At 37.2% G+C, this 14,583-nt stretch overlaps 1 protein-coding gene across 9 annotated transcripts in view; it reads left to right on the top strand.

Annotated features, from left to right (window-relative positions):
- The window catches only part of LOC125679970 (beta-1,4-galactosyltransferase 1-like), a 75,999-nt gene that overhangs the window by 23,926 nt on the left and 37,490 nt on the right, over nt 1-14,583 (top strand). For 8 of the 9 annotated variants that reach the window (XM_056156693.1, XM_056156705.1, XM_056156678.1 and 5 more), the window contains exons 2-3: nt 6,875-7,110; nt 11,853-12,040. In XM_056156693.1, the coding sequence (XP_056012668.1) occupies nt 6,875-7,110; nt 11,853-12,040 (424 nt within the window). Of the gene's footprint in view, nt 1-6,498; nt 6,763-6,874; nt 7,111-11,852; nt 12,041-14,583 lie in introns of those variants that run through there. The other variant, XM_056156715.1, reaches the window with a different exon arrangement.

The following is a 14,583-nucleotide window of genomic DNA, read 5'->3' as shown; positions in this document are numbered from 1 at the left end:
TCAAATTCGGGCTCGGACTGCACATTATTCGTGTGCAAATGCAAACTGCAAGTAATGATTGTTTTCTTCTTCCACATATTGTCAACAAACTCAGTCAGGTAAATACATGTACTTTTGTAGTCGTAACTTTTTAGTGAAACGGTCGTATGTGTATGTGCTACTTTCACATTTACATCTACTTTACGAACTACGATCAGGCAGTGAAACGGACAATCGGGCGATCAATCCTGCGATATTTTGATCACATAAGAAGTCATATTTATGCCTACATATTTGAAAACGCCCGCTCTAAATTTTTCTAGGCTAGCAGTGTTACATTTCAATTACATGGATTTGACTTTTTTTCCTGTAAACAAACTTTGTCAATACTCTGCTTATAGAAAAACAATTTTTTTTTTCATTATATGATTTTCAACGTCAAGATCCTGTTTTCGATCTACCGACAGTCTATTGTTTCTTAAATAAATGATTTGTCCGCTTCATGGTAGGGACAGACATCTTCAACGACGGACATCACGTTAATTTTCTCTTACTCGCCTCAAAAATGCAACCAGCACGGCTATTTTGAACGAACTTAGCGATAGTCTTAGAAAGTTAAGACAGCTCCAAGGTAGTCTTAAAATTTAAGACAAAATACCAATCTTAAGCCTAAGTGATTTTTTTGTGATCCACTTTAAGACCAGTCTTAAGATTTAAGTGCAACTTTATTGATTTAAGACAATCTTAAAGTTTAAGACAGTTTCATGATCCCGGAGCCTGGTGTACTATGTGTTTCTTGAAACCATATCATGGAAACATTTTTGTCTTACCCAATTAACTGCATCCTTGCACTTTTGATTACTTAGTGCAAATATACTTAAACTTTCTACCTTACTAGACATATGTTTGTAAGAAAAGAAAAAAAAAAGAAACCTTATACATATCTATGAATTGCTGAAATAAAGGTGAACACGCACACAGACACAAACACACCCAAAATCACACACTATGAGATACACATGTTACATTCTAAAGTCTATTGTTAGGCATAACTTAGAGCTTAAAGTCAAATGTCACACCTGTTTCTGGAAACTCCTCTCTGTTTGTGATCATTTCATTTCTACTTCTTTCACATAAGAATTTTTTGTCAATGTCATCGATGACATCCAGTTTATGTCTTTTCCCGCTTTTGTCCATGGCAAATATGTACCCGTTATAGTACCATTTCTGCTCTCAAATTTTTCAGTAACTGTACATTCATGTTAGTGATGTGATCAACCATAATAAAATTGCTCTTAAGCTTCTCCCTCTTTGTGATGACCGCTTTCTTCACATCATTGGTAAGGAACTTAACAATCACTGGTCTTGGATGTTTTTCGCTGCTGGATGGTATCCGATGTATTGCCAGGATGTCTCGCTGGTCCAGCTGTACACCTGCCTTTTCTGCAACTATTGCACAGAATTCCTCTTAACTCGGTGCTCTGGCCAATCTAGAACTTCAGAGTACTTGTGCATCTATATCTAAGCTAAATTCTAATAACAAGATGTGTTCTTTTAAAAACCAAAAATCAATGTATGCACCCTGGGGTGCATGAGCCGAGTTGCATGTGGTACATTGTAATGTGAGGAATGATGTGGCATATTTATCATTGTGAAGAACTAATTTCAGTTTTAAACTTTTCAAGTTACTGTCCAGAAACCATATTTGTCTGAAGTTTTCAATCTATTTTCGGTCACTGTGACCTTGACCTTTGACCTTTTTTCTCTAAAATCAATAGGGGCCTTGCTTTGCTGGTATCCAACAATATATTCAAGTTTCATTTGATTCAAATTAAAAAATTTCGAGTTATCCTCCGGAAACCAATTTTTTTTGGAATTTTAAAACTATTTTCCGTCACTGTGACCTTGACCTATTTTCTCCAAAATCAATAGGGGTCTTCCTTACCTGGTACATAACAATATCTTTAAGTATCATTTGATTCGAATTTAAACTTTCTGAGTTATCATCCGGAAACCAAATATTTCTGAAATTTTCATTCTATATTCGGTCACTGTGACCTTGACCTTTGATGTATTTTCTCCAAAGTCAATAAGGGTCTTCCTTACAATATATCAAAGCTTCATTTGATTCGGATTTGGACTTTCTGAGTTATCATCCGGAAACCGATTTTTTCTGAAATTTTCATTCTATTTTCGGTCAGTGACCTTGACTTTTGACAATTTTTCTCCCCAAACCAATAGGGGTTTTCCTTACCCAGTACCCAACAATATATCAAAGTTTCATTTGATTAGATTGTAAACTTTTCGAGTTATCCGGAAACCAATTGTTGACGCCCACCCGCCCGCCCGCATCACCAAACCAATAGCCGAGTTCAACTTCATTGCAACTCGGCTAAAAATGTCCCTGAAATGGCCCATACTGACGAAATACTTTACATAATATATGATATATTAACACTATTTGACTATTTTGGACCCACCTTAGAGTTTTGGTGAAGTAATGCTTGATCCGACTGTCAAAGAAATAAATCCGTCACACTTTACCCGATGATGTCACGTCACATTGACCTGTTGGTCAAGATCAGTCACTTGCTTCATAAACATATTACGCTTCTAGTTTGAATTTTAAATTCAAATGAATTTAAGAACAATTTTTTGATAATTTCGTGCATTCATTATTTATGTTATATTCATTAATATCATACACAGTGAAATATGAAACTTGATTATTAGGAAGTCACATAAAGGTCAAAATTAGATATTCCTTATGTAACAAAAATGATACATGTACAACCAGTCATTGGGTCAAATGATGTCTGTCGTGTTTCATACCGATTGTTAGGCCATTTCTTGGGACACTGATTTTGACTACGGATAACTTTATTTACATGATCGAGATGTAGGGATCACGGCGGGTGTGACCGGTCGACAGGGGATACTTACTCCTCCTAGGCAGCTGATCCCACCTCTGGTATATCCAGGGGTTTGTGTTTGCCCAACTCTCTATTCTGTATTGCTTATAGAATTTATTAGATTGCACTGTTCGTTATTTTCACCTTTCACGTAGTTGACCAAAGACAAAATGAAAGGTCGTTCATAATTTCAAAATTTGAACCGCATTATTGCGAATGTGTTTATAATGGTAGTTTTTGTCCGGTGCGATGATTTAAGGGCAAAATTATGAATAATCGTGGTTTCTTCTCGTCAAACTCAATAATTGAAAACGTAATGTACTATATGCCAGGCACTGTACAACCTAATTTTGTTAAAATATTTTAACCTTAAAGTTAATAAGTCCCAACCCATTCGATATCTAACACATTGGACATTTTTTGACTTATTACTTAGTTTTAAGATCTGTGTCATCACACAATAATATAAAATTCCTTGTGTTTATCCATGTGTTTGTCCACATTAGTAACTGTTAATAAATTATTACAAAAAGTCGTAACAGTGACTTCTATAATCACGGAAAAAATTAAGAACATCGAAAATATCAGATGAATATCGTATTTAAGAATTTATCGATGTGCCAAATCGTTGGTCTCGGGAGGGAATCCGATGTCTTTCGTTGATCGAGATGTATATAAGTAATATACACGTATGTCCTAATTATACATTTGCATAGAATTATAAATATCGGCCTTTTCAAAAGTAATGCAAACTAATCGCAACCGCTCGGGTTGTTCTTCCGCTGGCCGGGAAGCCCCCGAGAATGTGCGATTGGTTGTAGACCTAAGCATCTATGATGTTGACTGGTTCTGGGTGCTTCGTTCTGGACCTTTCCAGAAGACTGATTAAGGAATAAAATCACGGACTGAATAAACAAACAGGCATATTTTATTTATTCAACAATTATCAAAACTTATTTCTTCTGTAAGACAACAAGAGATGTTTGTAAAACACATATGCCCCCCATGGTGCAAAATTGAAAAGGGTTATACACACACATCATTTAATTGATAGTAGTATCATCAATTCAAAATATTGAGCAGACAATATCTTCCTATGTCAAGAGTGAATTGACCATGTGACCGAAATATCAATAGGGGTCATCTACTCCTTATGCTGTACCAGTGTACCAAGTTTGGTGTCAATCAAGCAAAGAATTTTTAAAATATAGGAGACAATATATTACTATGTCCAGTTCAACAATTGACTTTTGACCTCAAAATCAATACGGGTCATCTTCCCCTGAATATGTACCAGTGTACTAAGTTTGATGTCCGTCAAGCAAAAGGGTTATCAAGATATTGAGTGGACAGTATATTACTATGTTCAGTTTGACCTTTGACCATGTGACCTCAAAATCAATAGGAGTCATCTCCTCCTGAATATACACCACTGTACTAAGTTTGATGTCCGTCAAGCAAAGGGTTCTCAAGATATCGAGCGGACAGTATATTCCAATGTCCAGGTTGACCCTTGACCTTTAAACATGTGACATCAAAATCACTAGGGATCATTTTCTCCTAAAGATGTACCAGTGTACCAAGTTTGATGTCTGTCAAGCAAAGGGTTCTCAAGATATTGAACGGACAGTATATTCCTATGTCCAGTTTGACCCTTTACCATGTGACCTCACAATCAATAGGCGTCATCTTCTCCTGAAGACGTACCAGTGTACCAAGTTTGATATCTGTCAAGCAAAGGGTTCTCAAGATATTGAGCGGACAGTATATTTCCATGTCTAGTTTGACCCTTGACCTTTTACCATGTGACCTCAAAATCAATAGGAGTCATCTTCTCCTGAAGATATACCAGTGTACTAAGTTTGATGCCTGTCAAGCAAAGGGTTCTCAAGATATTGAGCGGGCATTATATTCTTAAGTCCAGTTTGACTCTTGACCATGTGACCTCAAAATCAATAGGGGTCATCTTCTCCTGAAGATGTACCAGTGTACCAAGTTTGATGTCTGCCAAGCAAAGGGTTCTCAAGATATTGAGCAAACAGTATATTCTAATGTCCTGTTTGACCCTTGACCTTTGACCATGTGACCTTAAAATCATTAGGAGCCATATTCTGCTGAAGATGTACTGGTGTACCAAGTTTGATGTCTGTCAAGCAAAGGATTCTCTAGAAATTGAATGGTCAGTATATTCCTATGCCCAGTTTGACCCTTGACCATATGACCTCAAAATCAATAGGAGTCATCTACTCCTTAGGATGTACCAGTGCTAAGTTTGATGTTTTTCAAGCAAAGGGTTCGCAATATATTGAGCGGACATTATATTCCTATGTCCAGAGTAGATTGACCCTTGACCTTTTGACCTGAAAAACAATAGGGGTCCTCTTCTATTCATAACCAACCCACATATGAAATATTATCATCAAGTGAAAGGTTCTCAAGATATTGAGCGGACAACATGTGGTCTACAGACCGACCGACCGACCGACAGCTGCAAAACAATATGCCCCCTCTTTTTCAAAGGGGGGGTATAAAAATCAAGCATCGATGAATCACGGATTGAAGAAAGGAACAGGCATATTTTATTCATGCAACAATTATCAAAACTGATTTCTTCTGTAAGATCAAAATCAAGCATCGATAAACAACGGATTTACTTCATATCGTATTGTCTTATGTTGTCATTAAAGAAAAAACTGGCTTAGATCCGCCAAAGCATGTATACTACGTTACTTTCATTTTTGCTATTTGAGGATAGTTTATCGAAAACGAAAATGGTTTTTTAAAATTTATTTCATATTTACTAATCAATTATAGCTTACAGACTTCACCTTTTTAAATATATGAAACAATATTAGAGGTTTAAGCAGTGACTCTGGATCAAGCGTTTCAGAGTTTATTGGCAAACTTTATTAATTCATAAGGATAGATACATGTATTTTTGCCGTCTTCTTTACTTATTTGTTGGTGAATTTTGTCTCACCTAGACATTCAAGATTATAACAGTAAATTAACCCCTACGCAGAAGAGCTCTTCTTTTATTCAGCTCTCCACTCAGTTCTTGGGTGTGGGTCTGTGTCAGTGGTTATGGATTAAATTAAATTTATTGTTGATTAGTGGTGAATTTAAGAGATGCATGTTTATTGACTGATTGTTAGTGGTCACTAACTGCCATGGATATTGACCGTTGTTTAGTGGTTGTTTTTGTGTAGTTATTGACTGTTCTCTGGTTTACCTTTGTGACCTTATGAAAATGCTGTTTACTTAGGGTCGCGGTAGCCTAGTATTTAGCGCGCAACTTGTATGTTCTGGGTTTGATTCGCGATCCCGAGGCAGCTTCAAACCTAAGCTGTTTAATATATTAAGTAGTGATTGGTACAAGCTTCCATCATGTAAAGTCTTTTGGATCATACTATCCCGTATCGCGATAGGCGATGGCAAGATCTGTCACAGCTTTAAGGGTCATGCATAGGTTAAATTTTGTCGCACTTCACCCACAGCTTGTGACGTCTGAAATTTCCGAATAATCGGAAGTAAGATAAAACAAATTTTGGTTTGTGGGTGCTGGTTTCCAGGGACGTTTTTGGTTACTGGCTCCTAGATGATGAGTAGATGCTAGCTTATGTGGACTGGCATGTGTTGACAAATAATAGCTAGCTGCAATGGTTGTATTGACATTTGTGTAGTGGTTGCTACTTGTATGAATTTGTAGACGTTTTGGTTGCAAGTTTTGTTGCTTTATCTATTGTTGGTTATCAATTGAACTACTGGTCATTGCTTAGTAGTTGCTAGCTACTCTGGATTTATACTTAATTCGTGGAATTCTTGATTAGTGGTTGGTAGCTTGTGATGACTTATTGACTATTCGTTAGTGGTTAGTGGGATTTTAGACTTGATATAGCAATTCAGAGTAAGTCCTGCCAATAATCATTGTTAATAAATGTGCCAGCATCCGGTCTGATAAACGGTTAATTTCTTTATTGCAGAAGGTAGTATGAAAATGAGATTTTCTGATGTTCCGACATTGAAGCAAATGACTAAGATGTTTAAGTGGTTAAAACCAGGAGGAAGACATAAACCAGAAGAATGTCTGTCCAGACACAAAGTAGCGGTGCTGATTCCCTATAGAAATAGACAGGAGCATCTTAATATCCTGTTGTATGTTTTACACCCGATGCTGCAACATCAACTCTTGGACTATGGCATTTTTGTCATTGAACAGGTGTAGTATAGTCTTATTTCTACGTAAAGCAATTCCTTTGTTCTAAAGATTTTACTGAACCAGCTTTTAAAGCAAAGGTAAAAATTAAATGCATATTACCTCAGATTTCAATTGACTTAACATTTGGAGAATTCCAACGCAAAATAATCAATATTAATTTTCTTTGGTTACCCGAGTCATTTGCTGGTATTTTCAGATTGTGTCCGTCGTTGTGCGTTCAAAATTCAAACTTTTGAACTTCTCAAAAGTTGGATTAGCAACTAACATGATAAAAAAAGTGCGTTTCTATTGCCTCATTATTTAGATTTATCCTTGCAAAATTGTCGTAATTTTGTGTTCATAAAATAGAAAAATGAAGTACTAAAGTGTTGTTTTGGTGATTGTACAATCTGATATCCCTTATATTATATATGAACCAGTGCTACATTATACATGTGATGTAAGCACGTGTTGTGCGTGTATTCAAATCTACAATTCTCAGTTTTAGTGGGAGGAATGTCTGAAGAGTTATTGCCATGACGCCGATGTCGGCATTAGACTGTCACACTCTAAGGGGAAAGAATTTGGCTTTACTTTTCCTGAAGGATAGGGCTTTAATACTTCACATGCATACATATATGTCTCATGACCAGGCGTTTCATTTGTACTTAAGACTCTTGGCCTCGAACTTTGACCTACTTTTCAAAAACCTGTAAACCATGCTATATCTTTTGAACCAAAGAGGATAGGGCTTCAATATTTCAAATATAAATTGCTATGACTATGTCTTTTATTTGGTATGATGATTTTTGACCGAGACCATGTGTTGTGACCTATTGTAAAAATAACATTAACCATGGCTGTATATTTTGCTTTAGTGACCTTTACTTTGGACTTTGACCTACTTTTCGAAAACTTCAAATCGGCTATATATTTTGAACTGAAGGGGATAGACCTTAGAGCTTTAATAATTCACATATATATTCCTTGTAACTAGGCCCTTCATTTGTTACCAAGTCTTTCAACCTTATCATCTTCACAAGTCAAAGGTTATTGATTCGTTACCTCGCACTAACCCTTGACATCAGCCGCTATTAAAAGTTAGGCTCGAGAAGGATGACTCAATATGCTAAAATTAATCAGCCAATGGAGATGAAAGATTGGTAAGGGAATAAACAGAAAGTAAAAAATGGCGTCCGTTGACGAAAAGATATATGAAAAACATCAAATCGATCATTTGACTGAAAACGAAAAGCTTTCGATATCATGTATCAGAGAAGAAAAGATGTTTTTATTGGGACTAAAACCGGCAGTGGTAAATCGCTATCTTACGAAGTTGTTCCCATTATTTTGGACAATTTGTTTAATTTGTTAAAACATAGTCGACAAACGTACTTCGACAATCCATCATTTTCATTCGGCTCATACCCCAAAACCTCGTATAATTGTTTCTTCAAATAAAACGAACTCCCGAAAATCGATTGACGGTATCTGTCTTGTACTAATTGGCCACAAATTCTACACCATAATGCCGTCGCCATGCGTGTTTACGGTTTAGTTTTGTTTTCGACCGATTATAAAAGCCGTTGTCTGATTGGTTTGCAGCTTCAGGCTGCAAAACAATCATATGCTTCTTCTCGAGCCCAACTTTTAAATAGCGACTGATGTCAAGGGTTAGTGTGAGGTAACGAATCAATAACCCTTGACTTGTGAAGATGCCTTATCATGGATTTTGACCTAACTTTAAAGAAATTGAATCTTGACTATCTTTTAAACAAAGTGGGATATGGTTTTGATATTTCGCATGAAAATGCTTTATGACCAGGCCTTTCTTTTGACACTAAGACTTTTAATCTAGTGACCTTAAGATTTTACATACATTACATTAAAATTTTAAACCAATGCGGATAATTGAAGTAGTCACGCTTCCCGGCGAGCGATGTTGTCTTCTGACACTTGTTAAACTCTATAAGCAGTGGGGGAAGTGTAAATATACTAAAGCTACCGAACACGAATGATACTATCTTTGACATCTTTAAATTACATATCCGGCTTTAGCAAGTTGAATCAGGTCAAATATAATTTGGTTTCTAAATTTCAAAATACTCACCGCTGTACATGTACCAGGATATACCTCACAAATACTTTCTGAAGAACCAACCGTGTTGACTCGTTGATGTGAGCCTTTATTAGATTGATTGTGGTTGTTGAGAATATTTCATAACAAATTTCTATACAATGTTTATTCCTATGTAAATCTTTAAAATCCTATTGCGATCCCGCGGTGGAACAGTCTTGAATGAAAGTTGAATATACCAAACAGTGATCAATCTCATAATTCCAATACGGAATACAAAATAGAAGGTAGGGCAAACACGGATCCCTGGACATACCAGAAGTGGGATCAGGTGCATAGGAGGTGTAAACATCCCCATCTCGACCGGTCACACCCGCCGTAAGCCTTAGATCTATCAGATAAACGGAGTAATCCATAGCCTAAATCGGTTTGCCAAGAGCGACCTACATGTAACAATCGGTATGAAACGTCATACAACATTTGACCCAATGATTTGTTGTATTGTATTGGCAAATTAGATCATTATAACGAGCATAGAATTTGCGAAATGCCGACTTTAAACGAGACTGTTGAAACTCTTATAACATCAACTTGTTTGTCACTAGCCTGTCATGATTTATAAACTGAATTTTTGAGGACCCTGTGGTGTCTTTTATTTCAAGTTCACAGGGATATGTCGAATTGACATATGAATGAAAATGATTATTATTAAGAGATTAAACGTCGTCGATATATCTACAATGTAAGTATCGCATTGAAGGTTACAGTAAGATATTATTTCTTCTCACGTATAAGTTTTTGAATAATTTCTGCTTCATAAGAATATAAAAACAGGTCAGCTAGCAAAGGAGGCTAAGGAGCACACTTCCTGCACATGGGAATTCTAAAAAACTGTTGGAAGACCTGATCACCAAAATTTCTAAAGATATTGACAATAAATAACTAAAAGTATTGTTCGTCTTTTTCGCATCTAAAAATGTCCGTAGCTACTCCGTAACCCTTTAATGACAGTATTAAATATTCAAGGATAAGAAAGACCAATGGATCTATTGCGGATATGTTTTTGTTTTCAGATTCAAGGGGGTTAGGCACATTTTGATGGATCAAATAGGGGGTGGAGTCTATCATATACCTCTTTGGGTCAAAATTAATTCCATATTTCAACAGATATAACGAGACAAATATGATAGAGTCCTGGGGTCTTGATTGATCACTGTTCGTTATCTTTACCTTGCATGAGAAGAGAATGATTGTGCCTATACAAACTAGTATCAAGGTCAATGGACTCCAGTGACTTTGACCTCTGACCATTAACATAAAATATAGTACAACGTAAAACCGGGGCAAATGAGAAAATAATGACTGGGCCTACAAACTAGAATCACAGTCAAGGGACTCCAGTTACCTTGACCTCCGACCATGAAAATAGTACAACTTTAATACCGGGACCAATAGCGTCTGGGATCTTTAGAAATGATAAGAGGGTGATAGGACCTACAAATTAATATCAAGGTGTGTCACTCTGGAATCTGGCCTTGGAACATAAAGTTGGTATTACTTCAGAACCAGGTCTAACAGAGACATGGGATCTTCTGGAAGGATGATGGAATCTGCTAGGTCAAGTGACTCCAATGATCTCTGACCTTAAAGCATAAATATGGTGTAACTTTATAATTGGAATTGATAGAGAAATGGGGTCTTCAGAATTGATAAGAGGATACAAACGTGTAGAGGTCACCCAGCCAAGTGCTGATCACGCTCGCCGTTGTTTAACTTGCGTGATCAAGAGAGAGAGAGACTCTACCACATCACTAGAAAAGCTACATGTAGCTCACTAATGAGGCATCATAAGTTACCTCTTACACTGTCCGCTATACCAGTATCAAGATCAAATGACAGACTCTCTTGACTTTTGACCTTGATCATAAAAACCCGTATTACTTTGGAATTGAGACCAATAGAAACATGAAATATTCATCAATATCCCGGTGATAAAAGAATGTTGTAACATACAAAGTAGTATCTCCAGTTACATTAATCTTGGTCATAAACACTCGCATTACTTTACAACCAGGATCGAGAGACATGATAAAAGATTTTTAAAAAAAACTGTTGTGACTTACAAGTATCGATGTCTAGTGACCTCTTACTTTGAACATAAAAACCGATATAAGTTCAAAGCCAGGACTGATGTAGACCTAGGATATTTAGAAATTATTAGAGGATGGCGAGACCTACAAACTAGTATCATGGTCAAGTGACTACGGTGACCTTGATTTTAAAAAAACTGGTATAACTTTAGAACCAGAACTGTTAGAGATCTGGGGTCTTTAAAAATGATGAGAGGATATTGGAATCTACAAACTATGATCAAGGTCAAGTGACGCCAGTTTTACTAGAGAAAACAAAGGAATATTCTTTATAATCAAAAGTCTTTGTGAACTAGGTTCTTAAATAAAATTAGAATTGACAGGTATTTTGTGCAAAGGGTTTATTAATGTGGGGGAAATAGAAGTATTCGGATAAAGTCCATTGTTATACAGCCAGTATTTCGTTTGGGAGACTTTCTAGTCGGTAGGATGTAATCATGTCTTCCTTCTGTGGTGTGTTATCTACACAGGTGATTGCGACATCCCATGCCCTTCTTTATAACAGTTATATAATTTATTGTATATTTATTTTTCAGAGCAATGGTACATTGTTCAATCGGGGGTTGCTCTTCAACATAGGATACGTGGAGGCATTAAAAGTTGATAATTATTCCTGTTTTGTTTTTCACGATGTTGATCTTGTACCTGAAAACGATAAAATCTTGTATGGATGTATAGACAGTCCAATTCACCTGTCTGCAGCAATTGATATATTTAATTACAGGTACGTTAACAAAGCTGGTTTAATATCATTTGTAAGAAATCTAAATATTATTACATTTGACCTGACAAGATACACTGCGAATTGGTTTTTACGGTGTTTTCACTACTACATTTTCCACAAAGCCAACACAAAGGAAATGTGGACTTAAATTACACTATTGCACCAATAATCAGTCGAGACTGTAGTTCTCCTAATTTAGAATTCGTGGTCGGTCACGAGAAAATAAATATAATTATAAATTGGCCTACATCTTCACAAGTCAAGGGTTATTGATTCGTTACCTCGCACTAACCCTTGACAACAGTTGCTATTTAAAAGTTGGGCTCGAGAAGAAGCATATGATTGGCCTGATGCTGCAAACCAATCAGACAACGGCTTTTATAATCGGTCGAAAACAAAACTAAACAGGAAACACGCATGGCGTCGGCAGATACCATCAATTGATTTTCGGGAGTTCGTTTTGCTTGAAGAAACAATTAGACGAGGTTTTGGGGTATGAGCTGTATGAAAATGATGGATTGTCGAAGTACGGTTGTCGACTATGATTAAACAAATTGTCCAAAATAATGGGAACAACTTCGTAAGATAGCGATTTACCACTGCCGGTTTTAGTCCCAATAAAAACATCTTTTCCTTCTCTGATACATGATATCGAAAGCTTTTGGTTTTCGGTCAAATGATCGATTTGATGTTTTTCACATATCTTTTCGTCAACGGACGCCAATTTTTACTTTCTGTTTATTCCCTTACCAAACTTTCATCTGAAACAAGAAATCCAATTGGCTGATTAATTTTAGCATATTGCGTCATCCTTCTTCTCGAGCCCAACTTTTAAATAGCGACTGATGTCAAGGGTTAGTGCGAGGTAACGAATCAATAACCCTTTACTTGTGAAGATGATTGGCCTAAGCCTAACGATATCCACAATTTTTACCATCTCTGCTGGTGTTTGAATTGTACAAACAATAATTTACAAGAGGTTGTCAAAAAAGTTTCAAATTTTGGACACTTCCTAATCAGGCCATATACACGTAATTTACAATTATTTACCTTACAATTGGTTATCAATAAAAATACCGACTATTAAAATATCCGTCACCGCCGCGGTGGCCGAGAGGTTGGAGCTTACGCCCCGCATGCCGAAGGCCGGGGTTCGAATCCCAGGCGCGACAAACCTAAGTCGTTAAAAAGGTAGTGACAGTTCTATCGTCAAACGCTCGGCATCAGGTGTGAATGTCAAGGGTCCTCGGAGATGACCTTAAAAACGGATGACCCGTGTCACAGAAAATGTGGCACGCTAAAGAACCCTCACTGCTCAATGGCCGTAAGCGTCGAGCATAGGCCTACATTTGAAGCCCTTCACTGGTCTCGGTGAAGTCTCCATATCTGAAAAATTCTCGAGCGAGACGTTAAGCAAGATACAATCAATCAATCAAATATCCGTGTTTTGCATACTCAGTGCAACATCAATAATTAACATTTGGTACGACGGCGAGTCAATACGTAACCAGCCTAACTTATTTCGGGCTGAGATCCACCTCTTCTTTTTCTATGTAATTGCCCTCTAGTGTGATGCACTTAGACCAACGGTGTTCAAGTGCCATCAGCCCTGAACTGAAGAGGTCAGATCTTTTCCATTGACCCACTCTTCAACTGCCGTCACGACTTCTTCGTCAGACCGGAAATGACGTCTACTGATATCCTTTTACAAGTTTGGGAATAGGAAGAAGTCGCTAGGAGATAGGTCAGGCGAATAGGCAAGCTGTAGTATTAATTCTTCCCTGTTTCGCTCTACAGCATCCATTGCAACTTTGCAGGTGTGGACCCTCACGTTGTCCTGTTGCAGCAAAACACCTTTAGAGAGTTTACCTCGACGTTTTTCACGGATGGTGGTTCTCAGCTGGTCTAGCAAGTTTGCATAGTACACTCCAGTTATTGTACTTCTCTTGGGTAAAAAGTCCAACATAATAACGCTTTTTGCGTCCCAAAATACTGTGGCCATCACCTTGCCAGCAGATGGTTGCGTCTTGAACTTCTTTGGCCTCGGGGACCCAGGCCCTTCCCACTGACGACTCTGAGCTTTATTCTCTGGCTCGTTAGCTTGCGCATACCTAAATGATAAATTTTCAACATCGTTCTCAAAGAGATTTTCAACATCGTTCTCAAAGAGAAAGACAGGCGTTCCTCGATAGAATAACGACTGCTCATAAAACCTACCTTCATCATTATGACCCGGAAACAAAGCAAGTGTCAAACTAGTTGAGAGGACCCGACTCTTCCCCACCTAGAACGCTAATAAAATTTCCAGATTTTGTTGAAAGCCTATGTTCATCATATTTTTGATACACGTGGGGTACTTCTAAGTCTCAAACACTGAAATAAATTGACAATATGTTGGAACGATTAATTTCACTGAACATGTTCTCCGGTATCATGTGAATGCACACAGGGAACAAGCATTAAATGTACGGAAAGACAATAATGTAATTTTGCTTCCTTCGGAGCCTCTGAATAAGTTTGGAATATGAAAGAATATGAACCTT

Source organism: Ostrea edulis, chromosome 1 (assembly GCF_947568905.1).
Source record: "Ostrea edulis chromosome 1, xbOstEdul1.1, whole genome shotgun sequence".
Taxonomy (NCBI): domain Eukaryota; kingdom Metazoa; phylum Mollusca; class Bivalvia; order Ostreida; family Ostreidae; genus Ostrea; species Ostrea edulis.
The sequence above is the reverse complement of the archived record's forward strand: the minus strand, read 5'-3'. Positions and strand labels throughout refer to the sequence as shown.